Source organism: Danio aesculapii, chromosome 20 (assembly GCF_903798145.1).
Source record: "Danio aesculapii chromosome 20, fDanAes4.1, whole genome shotgun sequence".
Lineage (NCBI taxonomy): Eukaryota > Metazoa > Chordata > Actinopteri > Cypriniformes > Danionidae > Danio > Danio aesculapii.
The window spans coordinates 53,171,348-53,185,611 of NC_079454.1; the positions used below are offsets into that span (position 1 = coordinate 53,171,348).

The following is a 14,264-nucleotide window of genomic DNA, read 5'->3' on the forward strand; positions in this document are numbered from 1 at the left end:
TACACAACACCAACCCAGAAAATATAGCACTGCAGACTACTCATAATAGCCACTTTTAACAAATTTTCAAGGTCAAAAGTTGTTGGAAGAAAGATCAAGCTCCCATAATGCAATTCAAAAGCATAAATAAACATAAACTGATCATTTCTGGATATTTTTCTGTGTGTGTGTGTGTGTGTAGCATCTCTGCTGAAGCTGTGGTACCGAGAGCTGGAGGAGCCGGTGATTCCTCATGAGTTTTATGAGCAGTGTGTGATGAACTACGACAGTCCTGCAGCCGCTGTTAATGTCGTCCTCAACCTCCCTCACATCAACAAACTGGTGCTCTGCTACCTCATCCGCTTCCTACAGGTCTGTCTGTCCGTCTGTTCGTCTGTGTCTGTCTGTCCGTTCATCTCTTTTGGTTTGGTTGGACACAAGCAACAGCTTATTTCATAATTCAATTCGATTCACGTTTATTTGTAGCTCTTATCACGATGATTATTATTTCAAAGCTGCTTTACAGAAGGTGCACATTAATGCTTTACAACGATTACAAATACTCTTATCTGCTTTGGAATAAACTGCATTTTGCCTGCCGTTTACCTCACCTCAACAAACAGCCCACAAGCAGACCACGATGGAGAGGTACTTGGCAACAATGCCCGATGAGAAATCCTCCAAACGCTGATAAATAACCCACGCAATAGCAAAGTGCATTAAAATGCTGCCGCTAATGTGGTGGGAGATGGTCCCTCAGTACAGTATGCAACAAGCAACTCTTGTTTTAATTTAATTGCATTTTCAACTGTTACAACAATGTGGGATTAGTGAGGATATGTGGGATCATTTGGATGAATAATTTTGCATAAATATATGCAAATTGCTTATATGACATACAAGTTCATATTTGGATTTCACATGTATAAAATAAATGTCATATATGCAACATATATTACAAAATATAGCAAAAAAATGGCTTTTTAAAAACATTTTAAACTGTTATTTATCATTTCAATTATAATAAAGCCTTTAGTCTAATGTATGTAAATATATGCAAATTACGGATGACATACAAGTTCATGTTTGGATTTCACATGTATAATATGCAACATAATATATTACAAAATATTACCTATATTTTTTCAAATATTATATATATATATATATATAATTTCATTCATAATAAATTATTTAGTCTTATATATGGAAATATATGCAAATTACATGACACAAGTTCATATATATAAAATATATGTTGTGTATCAGAATCAGAAAGAGCTTTATTGCCAGGTATGTTCACACATACGAGGAATTAGTTTTGGTGACAGAGCTTCTACAGTGCAACAGGATAACAGAGACAGGACAAAAAACAGAGAATAAATATATATTTAAAAAAAAATAGAAGTAGTGAGTGCAAATATACAGATTGGCAAGTGTATGTACATGTTTATTACTATATACAACGTTGTATGTGCAGCTGTTATGTGCAAATTGGCATGTAAAGTGTGCTGTTAAATAAGTGTATATGTGTATAAAAGTGTATAGCAAGTAGTGATGTTGGTTCCACAATTATTATCATCAAGTGTTCATGAGATGGATTGCCTGAGGGAAGAAACTGTTTCTGTGTCGGGCTGTTCTGGTGCGCAGTGCTCTGTAGCGTCGACCAGAAGGTAACAGTTCAAAGAGGCAGTGTGCTGGGTGTGAGGGGTCCAGAGTGATTTTGGCAGCCCTTCTGCTCGCTCTGGATAAGTACAGTTCATATATTATATATATATATATATATATATATATATATATATATATATATATATATATATATATATATATATATATATATATATATATATATATATATATATATTATATATATACAACATATATTACAAACTATTACGAAAATGGTCATTTATCTATACTTTTTCAATCATTATATGTCATTCCTATTATAGTACAGCATTTACTCTTATAAATTGAAATATATGCAAATAATTTTTTATTTATAATTTTATATTTTTATATAATTTAGATTTAAAAATAATTTAATCTTTGTGTTATTTCATACTTCTACTTCTATTTTTTAAAATATATTTATTCTCTGTTTTTTGTCCTGTCTCTGTAATCCTGTTGCACTGTAGAAGCTCTGTCACCAAAACAAATTCCTCGTATGTGTGAACATACCTGGCAATAAAGCTCTTTCTGGTTCTGATTCTAAATTGCGTATATGATATAAGTTCATGTTTGGATTTTACATATATACAATATATTTCATCCATGCAACATTTAATATAAAATACTGCAAAAATGTCTGTTTACCTTTTATTTAATCATAATAAAACACTTCAAACATAACACACTCTTCAGTCTTATATATGGAAAAATATGCAACATACAATTTCATATTTAGATTTCAACATATATGTTATTTTTGCAACGTATAAAATATTGCAAAAATTGGGCATTTATCTATGTTTTTTCAGTCATTGTATATGTCATTTTTATCATAATAAACCATTTATACTTATATATGCAAATTACATATGACATACAAGTTCATGTTTGAATTTCGCTTGTATAAATTGTCGTTTATGCAACGTATATTACAAAATATTACCAAAATGCCCATTTAGCTATATATTTTTCAATCTCATTTCAATCATAATAAACCCTTTTGTCTTATATATGCAAATTACATGGCATACAACTTCATAATTATATGTAGTATATACAACATATATTACAAACTACTGCAAAATCTGTCCATTTATCTATATTTTTTCCATCGTTATATGTCATTTCTATTATAATACACCCTTTAGAAATATACAATTTCTATCATAATACACCCTTTTAGTCTTATAAATGGAAATAAATGCAAATAAATGACATATTAGATTAGACACATTTTAGATTTCAACATATATAATATATATATGTCGTATAGGCAACATATATTACAAATTATTACCAAAATGCCCATTTATCTATATATTTCAATCATTATCATTTCAATCATAATAAACCCTTTAGTCTTATATACGGAAATATATGCAAATACATATGACATACAGGTTCATGTTTGGATTTCGCATGTATAAATTGTCGTATATGCAACGTATATTACAAAATATTATTGTTACGTGGGTCTGTGTTTTATTTAATTCCTTTTTTTATTTGTTGCGAGTTTGTGCTTGTACCCGGCTTGTCCGGGATTGGATGACGCCTGTGACGGCACTGGGGATTCCCAGTATATAAGGCTGACAGCAATGGCGGCTCAGTCTCTCGCTCTCCCTCAGCTCGGTGGTGACTTGCGCTCAGGCGGTCTGGCTGGCGGTACTCCGCTTGCCAGGCGATCCATCTACATGTCGCTCTCTTGAGACTTTTGTTCTTGCTACTAACCTTCTGATTCTTTAGTTCGGAATGCGTTAACTAGTTTGTTTATTTTGATACTTTGTTTTTCGTAGCAGGTAGTGGATTATTTTTCATAGTCAAGTTTTGTTATTTGTTTAGTTTAGCAAAGGAAAGCAGTGGCCTGGAAGACTCACCTGTTTTTATTCCTTTCACAGGAGTTGTAGGTAACATCTGTCCATTTAAAAACAGTGATAGTCAGCGACCTGTTTTCCTTAGCTGCCCTACCTGTCTACATGATTTTTGTTAATGTTTTGTTTCTTTTGGTAACATATGATTTATGAAAATTAAAGAGTATTGACGGGACATCAATTTATTAATTCAATCGTCTGTGTCTTTTCATATGTTCGGCTCAAACCTTGATTGTTGTTATTATTCGAGCCAGTTTTTGAGTTTTGGGCCATAACAATTATCAAAATGCCCGTTTAGCTATATGTTTTTCAATTTCATTTCAATCATAATAAACCCTTTAGTCTTATATATGTAAATATTAGCAAATAAATTACATATATTACATACAAGTTCATATTTGGAGTTTGTCTCCATCTAGTGACTTAATAATGCGCAGGTTAGTGTAGACTCCATCAGCTGTTTTAGTTTCTGTTGTGTTTTTGGCTGTTTGTCTCCATCTAGTGTCTGAATAATGTGCAGGTTAGTGTATACTCCATCAGCTGTTTTAGTTTCTGTTGTGTTTTTGGCTGTTTGTCTCCATCTAGTGACTGAATAATGCGCAGGTTAGTGTATACTCCATCAGCTGTTTTAGTTTCTGTTGTGTTTTTGGCTGTTTGTCTCCATCTTGTGTCTGAATAATGCGCAGGTTAGTGTATACTCCATCAGCTGTTTTAGTTTCTGCTGTGTTTTTGGCTGTTTGTCTCCATCTAGTGTCTGAATAATGCGCAGGTTAGTGTGTACTCCATCAGCTGTTTTAGTTTCTGTTGTGTTTTTGGCTGTTTGTCTCCATCTAGTGTCTGAATAATGCGCAGGTTAGTGTATACTCCATCAGCTGTTTTAGTTTCTGTTGTGTTTTTGTCTGTTTGTCTCCATCTAGTGTCTGAATAATGCACAGGTTAGTGTATACTCCATCAGCTGTTTTAGTTTCTGTTGTGTTTTTGGCTGTTTGTCTCCATCTAGTGTCTGAATAATGCGCAGGTTAGTGTATACTCCATCAGCTGTTTTAGTTTTTGTTGTGTTTTTGGCTGTTTGTCTCCATTTAGTGTCTAAATAATGCGCAGGTTAGTGTATACTCCATCAGCTGTTTTAGTTTCTGTTGTGTTTTTGGCTGTTTGTCTCCATCTAGTGACTGAATAATGCGCAGGTTAGTGTATAATCCATCAGCTGTTTTAGTTTCTGTTGTGTTTTCGGCTGTTTGTCTCCATCTAGTGACTGAATAATGCGCAGGTTAGTGTATTCTCCATCAGCTGTTTTAGTTTCTGTTGTGTTTTTGGCTGTTTGTCTCCATCTAGTGTCTGAATAATGTGCAGGTTAGTGTATACTCCATCAGCTGTTTTAGTTTCTGTTGTGTTTTTGGCTGTTTGTCTCCATCTAGTGACTGAATAATGCGCAGGTTAGTGTATACTCCATCAGCTGTTTTAGTTTCTGTTGTGTTTTTGGCTGTTTGTCTCCATCTTGTGTCTGAATAATGCGCAGGTTAGTGTATACTCCATCAGCTGTTTTAGTTTCTGCTGTGTTTTTGGCTGTTTGTCTCCATCTAGTGTCTGAATAATGCGCAGGTTAGTGTGTACTCCATCAGCTGTTTTAGTTTCTGTTGTGTTTTTGGCTGTTTGTCTCCATCTAGTGTCTGAATAATGCGCAGGTTAGTGTATACTCCATCAGCTGTTTTAGTTTCTGTTGTGTTTTTGTCTGTTTGTCTCCATCTAGTGTCTGAATAATGCACAGGTTAGTGTATACTCCATCAGCTGTTTTAGTTTCTGTTGTGTTTTTGGCTGTTTGTCTCCATCTAGTGTCTGAATAATGCGCAGGTTAGTGTATACTCCATCAGCTGTTTTAGTTTTTGTTGTGTTTTTGGCTGTTTGTCTCCATTTAGTGTCTAAATAATGCGCAGGTTAGTGTATACTCCATCAGCTGTTTTAGTTTCTGTTGTGTTTTTGGCTGTTTGTCTCCATCTAGTGACTGAATAATGCGCAGGTTAGTGTATAATCCATCAGCTGTTTTAGTTTCTGTTGTGTTTTCGGCTGTTTGTCTCCATCTAGTGACTGAATAATGCGCAGGTTAGTGTATACTCCATCAGCTGTTTTAGTTTCTGTTGTGTTTTTGGCTGTTTGTCTCCATCTAGTGTCTGAATAATGCGCAGGTTAGTGTATACTCCATCAGCTGTTTTAGTTTCTGTTGTGTTTTTGGCTGTTTGTCTCCATCTAGTGACTGAATAATGCGCAGGTTAGTGTATACTCCATCAGCTGTTTTAGTTTCTGTTGTGTTTTTGGCTGTTTGTCTCCATCTAGTGACTGAATAATGCGCAGGTTAGTGTATACTCCATCAGCTGTTTTAGTTTCTGTTGTGTTTTTGGCTGTTTGTCTCCATCTAGTGTCTGAATAATGCGCAGGTTAGTGTATACTCCATCAGCTGTTTTAGTTTCTGTTGTGTTTTTGGCTGTTTGTCTCCATCTAGTGACTGAATAATGCGCAGGTTAGTGTATACTCCATCAGCTGTTTTAGTTTCTGTTGTGTTTTTGGCTGTTTGTCTCCATCTAGTGACTGAATAATGCGCAGGTTAGTGTATACTCCATCAGCTGTTTTAGTTTCTGTTGTGTTTTTGGCTGTTTGTCTCCATCTAGTGACTGAATAATGCGCAGGTTAGTGTATACTCCATCAGCTGTTTTAGTTTCTGTTGTGTTTTTGGCTGTTTGTCTCCATCTAGTGACTGAATAATGCTCAGGTTAGTGTATACTCCATCAGCTGTTTTAGTTTCTGTTGTGTTTTTGGCTGTTTGTCTCCATCTAGTGACTGAATAATGCGCAGGTTAGTGTATACTCCATCAGCTGTTTTAGTTTCTGTTGTGTTTTTGGCTGTTTGTCTCCATCTAGTGACTGAATAATGCGCAGGTTAGTGTATACTCCATCAGCTGTTTTAGTTTCTGTTGTGTTTTTGGCTGTTTGTCTCCATCTAGTGACTGAATAATGCGCAGGTTAGTGTATACTCCATCAGCTGTTTTAGTTTCTGTTGTGTTTTTGGCTGTTTGTCTCCATCTAGTGACTGAATAATGCTCAGGTTAGTGTATACTCCATCAGCTGTTTTAGTTTCTGTTGTGTTTTTGGCTGTTTGTCTCCATCTAGTGTCTGAATAATGCGCAGGTTAGTGTATACTCCATCAGCTGTTTTAGTTTCTGTTGTGTTTTTGTCTGTTTGTCTCCATCTAGTGTCTGAATAATGCGCAGGTTAGTGTATAATCCATCAGCTGTTTTAGTTTCTGTTGTGTTTTTGGCTGTTTGTCTCCATCTAGTGTCTGAATAATGCACAGGTTAGTGTATACTCCATCAGCTGTTTTCATTTGCATCAGCTTTGTGTTTAATTAAAGAAATAATAAACTATTACGGCTCAGAACAATGTTTTGTGTTTAATGTTTATGTTTCGTGTCAGGTAGTCGTGTAATAAGCGAGATAAAGTACATTCAAGTACAATTTTTCAGTTTTCACAGAATAAACCCCTTCAGTCTTAAACAACAGCTTCACATCAGGCTGCTGATAAAGTGTCAGGCTTTATTCTGTGATAACAACCTCCTGTATGTACGTAACCCTAACTTACTGACTCTTTTGTTATCTCTCTTTTAAACTATATGCTTGTCTAACATGAGATCTGTGTGTTCTCCATCCGCAGGTATTTGCTCAACCCGCCAGTGTCTCCATGACTAAGATGGACGTCAGTAATCTGGCGATGGTGATGGCTCCAAACTGCCTGCGCTGCCAGTCGGACGACCCACGCGTCATTTTCGAGAACACGCGCAAAGAAATGAGCTTCATCCGTGTGCTGATCCAGCACCTCGATACCAGCTTCATGGACGGGGTGCTATAGCACACACACATTAACATTCACACCTAACACTTCTTCAACGCCCACTCAGCAACTCCCATCGTTTACTCATAATCGCATAATCACACCTTCCCCGAAACCACACCACAACATTAGGTCAACAGATCCACCGTCCCATCCCATAATGATGATTTCTGAATGTTTCTGAGTAGATCTCTAAACCATCCGTCTTCACATGATAGTGACTGTCCTGCTTTGGTTTCTAGCGTGCATGTACTGTGTGTGCCGAATGTGTCCGTTTCTGTTTTTTTTAACTCGACTGACTTGTAGAACGGTCCGTCTGATTTTTTATATGATTAATTTATTTGTTATTTATTCGAATGAGGGGTTTGTAAGTATCGTACTGCCTTTTGAAACAGACAACACATTCTCTGTCCTCACTGATCACATGCATATGGTGTGTGTGTGTGTGTGTGCATATGTGTGATGAGATCAAGTTTAAATCAAAATTATTGAGGTTATAGATCGAAAAATAATCTGCATGAATAAAAATAAATGGGTGGCGCAGTGGTTAGTACTGATGTCTCACAGCAAGATGGTCACTGTTTCGAGTCCCGGCTGGATGTGGAGTTTGCATGTTCTCCCCATGTTAGCGTGGCGTGCTCCGGTTTCACCATCCAAACACATGCGCTATAGGGGAATTGATGAACTAAATTGGCTGTAGTGTGTGAATGTGAGTGTATGGGTGTTTCCCAGCTGGAAGGGCATCCACTGCTTAAAGTGAATGCCAGAATAGTTGGCGGTCCATTCCACTGTGGCGACCCCTGATGAATGAAGGGACTAATATGAATATATAAGCGATCCCTAAAAATGTTCGTGTTTTCACACGGAAAAAATGTCACTTGCGTTTCCAAATTATGCATTGAGAGTTTCATTCAAATCGCAGCATCATGATTGGTCCAGTAGCTGTGAGTGGCAGCTGCTCAGCTAGCCAATCAGATGAAGGGGGAGATGACATCACTCCAATGCAACTAGAAATGCAAGTGCAGAACGCAGAAACAAGGAGAGGGGTCTGGCTGCAGACCTAGTGCAGATGCAATCTGAGCTGCATGCAATGCTTTTGAATGGGCTCACCTAACCCCACCACTTACAGTGACGTCACTAGATTACTCTGAGTCGACTATTTCATTAAAGAATCAATAGTTTTAAACAGTGCACTTTCAGATTTAACCCTCAGCTGGATGTGTTTATTCACTTAGTGCTGTGTTAGACACTGCATGAAGATCATAAGAGGGGCTTTTTAAATATATAGTAGGGGTGTCATGGTGGCGCAGTGGGTAGCACGAATGCCTCAAAGCATGATGGTCACTGGTTCGAGCCCCGGCTGGCTAAATGGGCATTTCTGTGTGGAGTTTGCATGATCTCCCCATGTTGGCGTGGGTTTCCTCCGGTTTCCCCCACAGTCCAAACACATGCGCTATAGGGGAATTCTATAGGGGAATTGGGTAAGCTAAATTATCTGTAGTGTATGTGTGTGAAGGAAAGTGTATGGGTGTTTCCCTGTGATAGGTTGCAGCTGGAAGGGCATCCGCTGTATAAAATATATGCTGGACAAGTTGGTGGTTCATTCCACTGTGGAAACCCCTGATAGATATGGGTGTAAGCCGAAAGAAACTGAATGAAATATATGAATTCTGGTTTCAGTTTCATGCAGTATCATTTTTAAACATGTCTGCATTTTTGATACACACTTAACATATTTTCAGTCCATGTGTGCGTTGGTTCTTATACTTTATAGTCTTGCATTTATTTTTCATATTTGCATCATTATTTTATATTCATGCATAATATTTTTCGATCTATGACCTCAATGCTTTCTACTAGAAACTGATCCCATAGTGTGTGTGTGTATGTGTGAATGTTTAAATGAAGAATGAGCGTGTGTTCATTTTTTTGACATCCAGCGCTAATTGTTTTATACACTATTGTGTACGTCTCACTGAACTGGTACAACACAAGTGCCCCTCATAGTGGACTACCTGCGCTAAAGGTGAAGTGTGTGATCGGTTTGCAGAAATACCTTCATTTTGACACTCTCTGAGGAGAAACGCAGAATTAGCGCACACTATTATATCACAATATATTACATGCTTCACCTGGAAATTCTCACGTACACTTTGGGGAAAAAACAATGTCCTGTTTTCCAGCACAAATGCCTAAACGCCTCTTAAATCAACCTGGATGTTAAGATATTAAGTCACACTTTCTGAATAAATGTATCAAAATTAAGCAAATAATATAAAGCAAAATATTATTCACCTTTTGAAACTACTGTCCAGTCAATGCATCCTCATTTAATAAGCAATAATTAGCTATAAGTTGTTGAATTATTAGAAAGTAACACAGGTATGAATTATTTTCTATTAATTCAATGGTCTACAGTCAATTATTCAGCTTATACCGTGGTTCCCACAGCTAAATCCACTGTTTAGATGTTATATTTCAGACATTTGTCAGGTTGTTGTCCTCAAACTGCTGCTGTGTGTATTACTAGTCTCTCACACATCTCCTCCAAAGCCTTCAGTTTTGTTGTGGTGTGATTTATTCATTTTTTTTCACTGTAGTATAGCTGTGAAATAACTCCAATCATTCAGCGGAGTAATATGGAACTGCAAAACCTGCCGGAACTACTTTAGCTGTGATTTTATCTGAAAATAACCAAACCCCTTAGAATGATCATCAGCCAATCAGAATTTAATATTTGACTGTTGTAGCTGTAAAATAACTCAAATCATTCAGCGGAGTGATATGGAACTGCAAAACCTGCCGGAACTACTTTAGCTGTGCGTTTATCTAAAAATAACCAAACCCCTTAGAATGATCATGAGCCAATCAGAATTGAGTATCTGACTGTTGTAGCTGTGAAATAACTCAAATCATTCAGCGTAGTGATATGGAACTGCAAAACCTGCCGGAACTACTTTAGCTGTGCGTTTATCTGAAAATAACCAAACCCCTTAGAATGATCATCAGCCAATCAGAATTTAATATTTGACTGTTGTAGCTGTGAAATGACTCAAATCATTCAGCGTAGTGATATGGAACTGCAAAACATGCCGGAACTACTTTAGCTGTGCGTTTATCTGAAAATAACCAAACACCTTAGAATGATCCTCAGCCAATCAGAATTGAGTATCTGACTGTTGTAGCTGTGAAATAACTCAAATCATTCAGCGTAGTGATATGGAACTGCAAAATCTGTCGGAACTACTTTAGCTGTGATTTTATCTGAAAATAACCAAACATCTTAGAATGATCCTCAGCCAATCAGAATTGGGTATCTGACTGTTGTAGCTGTGAAATAACTCAAATCATTCAGCGTAGTGATATGGAACTGCAAAGCCTGCCGGAACTACTTTAGCTGTGTGTTTATCTGAAAATAACCAAACACCTTTGAATGATCCTCAGCCAATCAGAATTGAGTATTTGACTGTTGTAGCTGAGAAATAACTCATTCAGCGTAGTGATATGGACCCGTAATGCACTCTAAACCTGCCGGAACTACTTTAGCTGTGCGTTTATCTGAAAATAACTACCTTAGAATGCTCATCAGCCAATCAAAATCAAGTATTCAGTAGACCCGTGCTATAATATCATATAAAGTTTGAAGTAACACATTATTTGCTGTATTTATTATTAGATATTTAGGAACAGCGAGTGTAAAGGTTCTGGAAATAAAACTTCATCAAAATTATGTCACGCGAGGAATGCTCATCAGCCAATCAGAATCAAGCATTCCATAGACCTGCAGTATAAGAATGTTTATGCATTTGTCCTGGTAAACAAGACAGAGTTTTTCCAGTGTATTTACACATGCATCCATACACTCATTTACACACACACACACACACACACACACACACACTGATTTGGTTTTGGTGCTCGTAATGTTCTATATCACACTGCCAAACACACAATATTGTTATTCTGTGGCCATTCCTGCCTCCAGGAGGCGTATCGCTGAAAAAACACACAAGAGAGACAGACAATAATGGAGGGAGAGATAAACAAAAATGAAATGTGAGAAATTAAGGGGTGTTTGCACAAGTTTTTTAGATTTTAAACTTTTTATGCATTTCGGCCTTTCGTTTACACAACCGCAAAATTCTGGGGACCTGAAAATGTTTTTAAAGAAACAATGTTCGATTTATAGGCATGATGAGCGAGAAACACAACAACAATGGTAGACCACAAGAGTGAATGAATGTGCATAGGTTCATAGTATTTCTGCACAAACTCACAGCGCCATCTACTGGCCTGGAAATTAAGAATACGGCACTTTTCGTTGTTTCACTAGCTATGTTTCCATCCAGCTCATTTTTATGTACATTTTTTTTGGAATATTGCATTAAAAAAAGCTGCGTTTCTAGAGAAACGGATTATTAAATTAGAAAATAGTGGGCGTGGCTTGTTTTTTTCTACTGTGAGCTGATTGGATGTAAGAAAGTAGGCGTTTCATTCTGAAAGATGGGGAAAGGGGTTTGGAGAGAGTTATTACAACCTAACAGACTCCTCCTGTTCACCATTTCTGTTTGTTGTCAAAACTGACAGCTGGAGGGGCGTGGTTAAGTATGTTAGCCACGCCCAATACCTCAGACTGACCTAATTTCACTCTCTGATTCCTATATATGCCTTGTTATTAGAGAAGAAAAAACCCCACAGTGGCTTCTCCTACCACCAGTCTATCAAGAAGTGACCATTTTGTTCTCTTTTGTTTCTCATTGGATGGAAACGCTGCTTTATTCGCTAATGTTTTATGCAATATTCCAGTTTTGTGCATAAATGTAATTAGCATCTTTGGATGGAAACATGCAACATTGGCTCATTCTGAAAACGTAGCCTCATATACATTTCTGGAGATCTTGAATTATGTAGCCAGAGGAAGGCATGACTCCATTTCGTCTTTGAAACTACTGCTATGGGGCGGTATGACGTCGTTCCTTTTCACGCTTACCAGCTGACCGCTTACCTCCATATGGCTTACCTAACATAACGGCTTTCCCGCTGTTACCGGTTTGTCCAGTAGCTCGCCACGTATGTCGGAGGATTTGAGATGCAGGAGTTGACCTGCATCTGGAGGTTCCAGAAAGTGGGTAAGACCGAAACAAAAGCCAAAACATAAAATAAACAAGTAAATAACAGGGTGAGAATGTGGTAAACTCTGAAAACGTTGTAAAAAAAACAGGCGAGGGCTTTTCTTTTTCTAAATTGCTTTTGTACACTGGGGTTGAGTTTAGAGAACGGGGTGATCGGGTTAATCTGTGCTTTTGAAAACACTATCGGTTGGGTTAAGGTAAGGGGGTGATCGGGTCAATCTGTGGTTTTGAAAACACTATCGGTTGGGTTAAGGTAAGGGGGTGATCGGGTCAATCTGTGGTTTTGAAAACACTATCGGTTGGGATTAGGGAAGGGGTGATCGGGTCAATCTGTGGTTTTGAAAACACTATCGGTTGGGTTTAGGGAAGGGGTGATTGGGTCAATCTGTGCTTTTGAAAACACTATCGGTTGGGTTAAGGGAAGGGGGTGATCGGGTCAATCTGTGCTTTTGAAAACACTATCGGTTGGGTTAAGGGAAGGGGGTGATCGGGTCAATCTGTGCTTTTGAAAACACTATCGGTTGGGTTAAGGGAAGGGGGTGATTGGGTTAATCAGTGCTTTTGAAAACACTATCGGTTGGGTTTAGGGAAGACGGTGGGCGGGTCAATTGCTGCTTTTGAAAACACTATCGGTTGGGTTAAGGGAAGGGGGTAGGCGGTTCAGTCTGTGCTATTAAAAACACTATTGGTTCGGTTTAAGGAATTGGAGGGCAGGTCAGTCAGTGCTTCTGAAAACACTATTGGTTTGGTTTAGGGAATTGGAGGGCAGGTCAGTCAGTGCTTCTGAAAACACTATTGGTTTGGTTTAGGGAATTGGAGGGCAGGTCAGTCAGTGCTTCTGAAAACACTATTGGTTTGGTTTAGGGAAGGGGGTGGGCAAGTCAATCCGTGCTTTTGAAAACACTATAGGGTATATGTCGAAGCATGCTAAAAGGACTTTTGCCAGTAACCTGGGTTAAGCGCTTCCAGTGAACTGTATGCAATTGCTTAAGGTCTGTTTTCTTTAAAAATCAGCGATCTCCACTGGCTAAGGGATATCCGATATAAAGTCACTGAAAATAAGCGATAAGAAGCACTGCATTAAGTAACATTTTCCCCCGCCATGTCTTTATAATATGAACATTTATTTTACCCCAGTTTACTCAATGGAGCTTCTGCGCTATAGCCTGCTGATTCTGACGGGCGCGTGCGAGTAAACAGCTTTTTGTCTCGTTTTACGCTTGAGCAACTAAATGAATGCCAAAGTCTATTTAACTGATTGTATTGTAATTACATTACAACGTCAATGCTGAAAAAGAAACCTTATAAAATGGAAAAAAAACTCACAATAACAGGTCACTGGAAGTTTATCAGTATGGGAAACACACTAGCTCAGCATTTACCCTAATGGTTGGGTTTTGGGAAGGGGGTGAGCGGGTCAATTGCTGCTTTTAAAAACACTATTGGTTGGGTTTCGGGAGTGGAGTGGGCGGGTCAGTCTGTGCTTTTGAAAACACTATTGGTTGGGTTTCAGGAAGGGAGTGGGCGGGTCAGTCTGTGCTTTTGAAAACACTATTGGTTGGGTTTCAGGAAGGGAGTGGGCGGGTCAGTCTGTGCTTTTGAAAACACTATTGGTTGGGTTTAGGGAAAGGGGTGGGCAGGTCAATCGATTGATCAGTCAGTCTACAGCGGCCTCTGGTGGATTTACGTGAGAACAGCAGGCGTGAATGGCACTCACGAGAGAAATTTGAGATCTCAAA

At 38.0% G+C, this 14,264-nt stretch overlaps 1 protein-coding gene across 1 annotated transcript in view; it reads left to right on the plus strand.

Annotated features, from left to right (window-relative positions):
- The window catches only part of arhgap39 (Rho GTPase activating protein 39), a 150,498-nt gene extending 137,720 nt beyond the window's left edge, over positions 1 to 12,778 (plus strand). The window contains exons 10-11 of the mRNA XM_056481548.1: positions 182 to 351; positions 7,217 to 12,778. Coding sequence (XP_056337523.1) covers positions 182 to 351; positions 7,217 to 7,411 — 365 coding nt within the window. The 3' untranslated portion in view covers positions 7,412 to 12,778. The remainder of the gene's footprint in view (positions 1 to 181; positions 352 to 7,216) is intronic.
- The last annotated feature ends 1,486 nt before the right edge of the window (positions 12,779 to 14,264 follow it).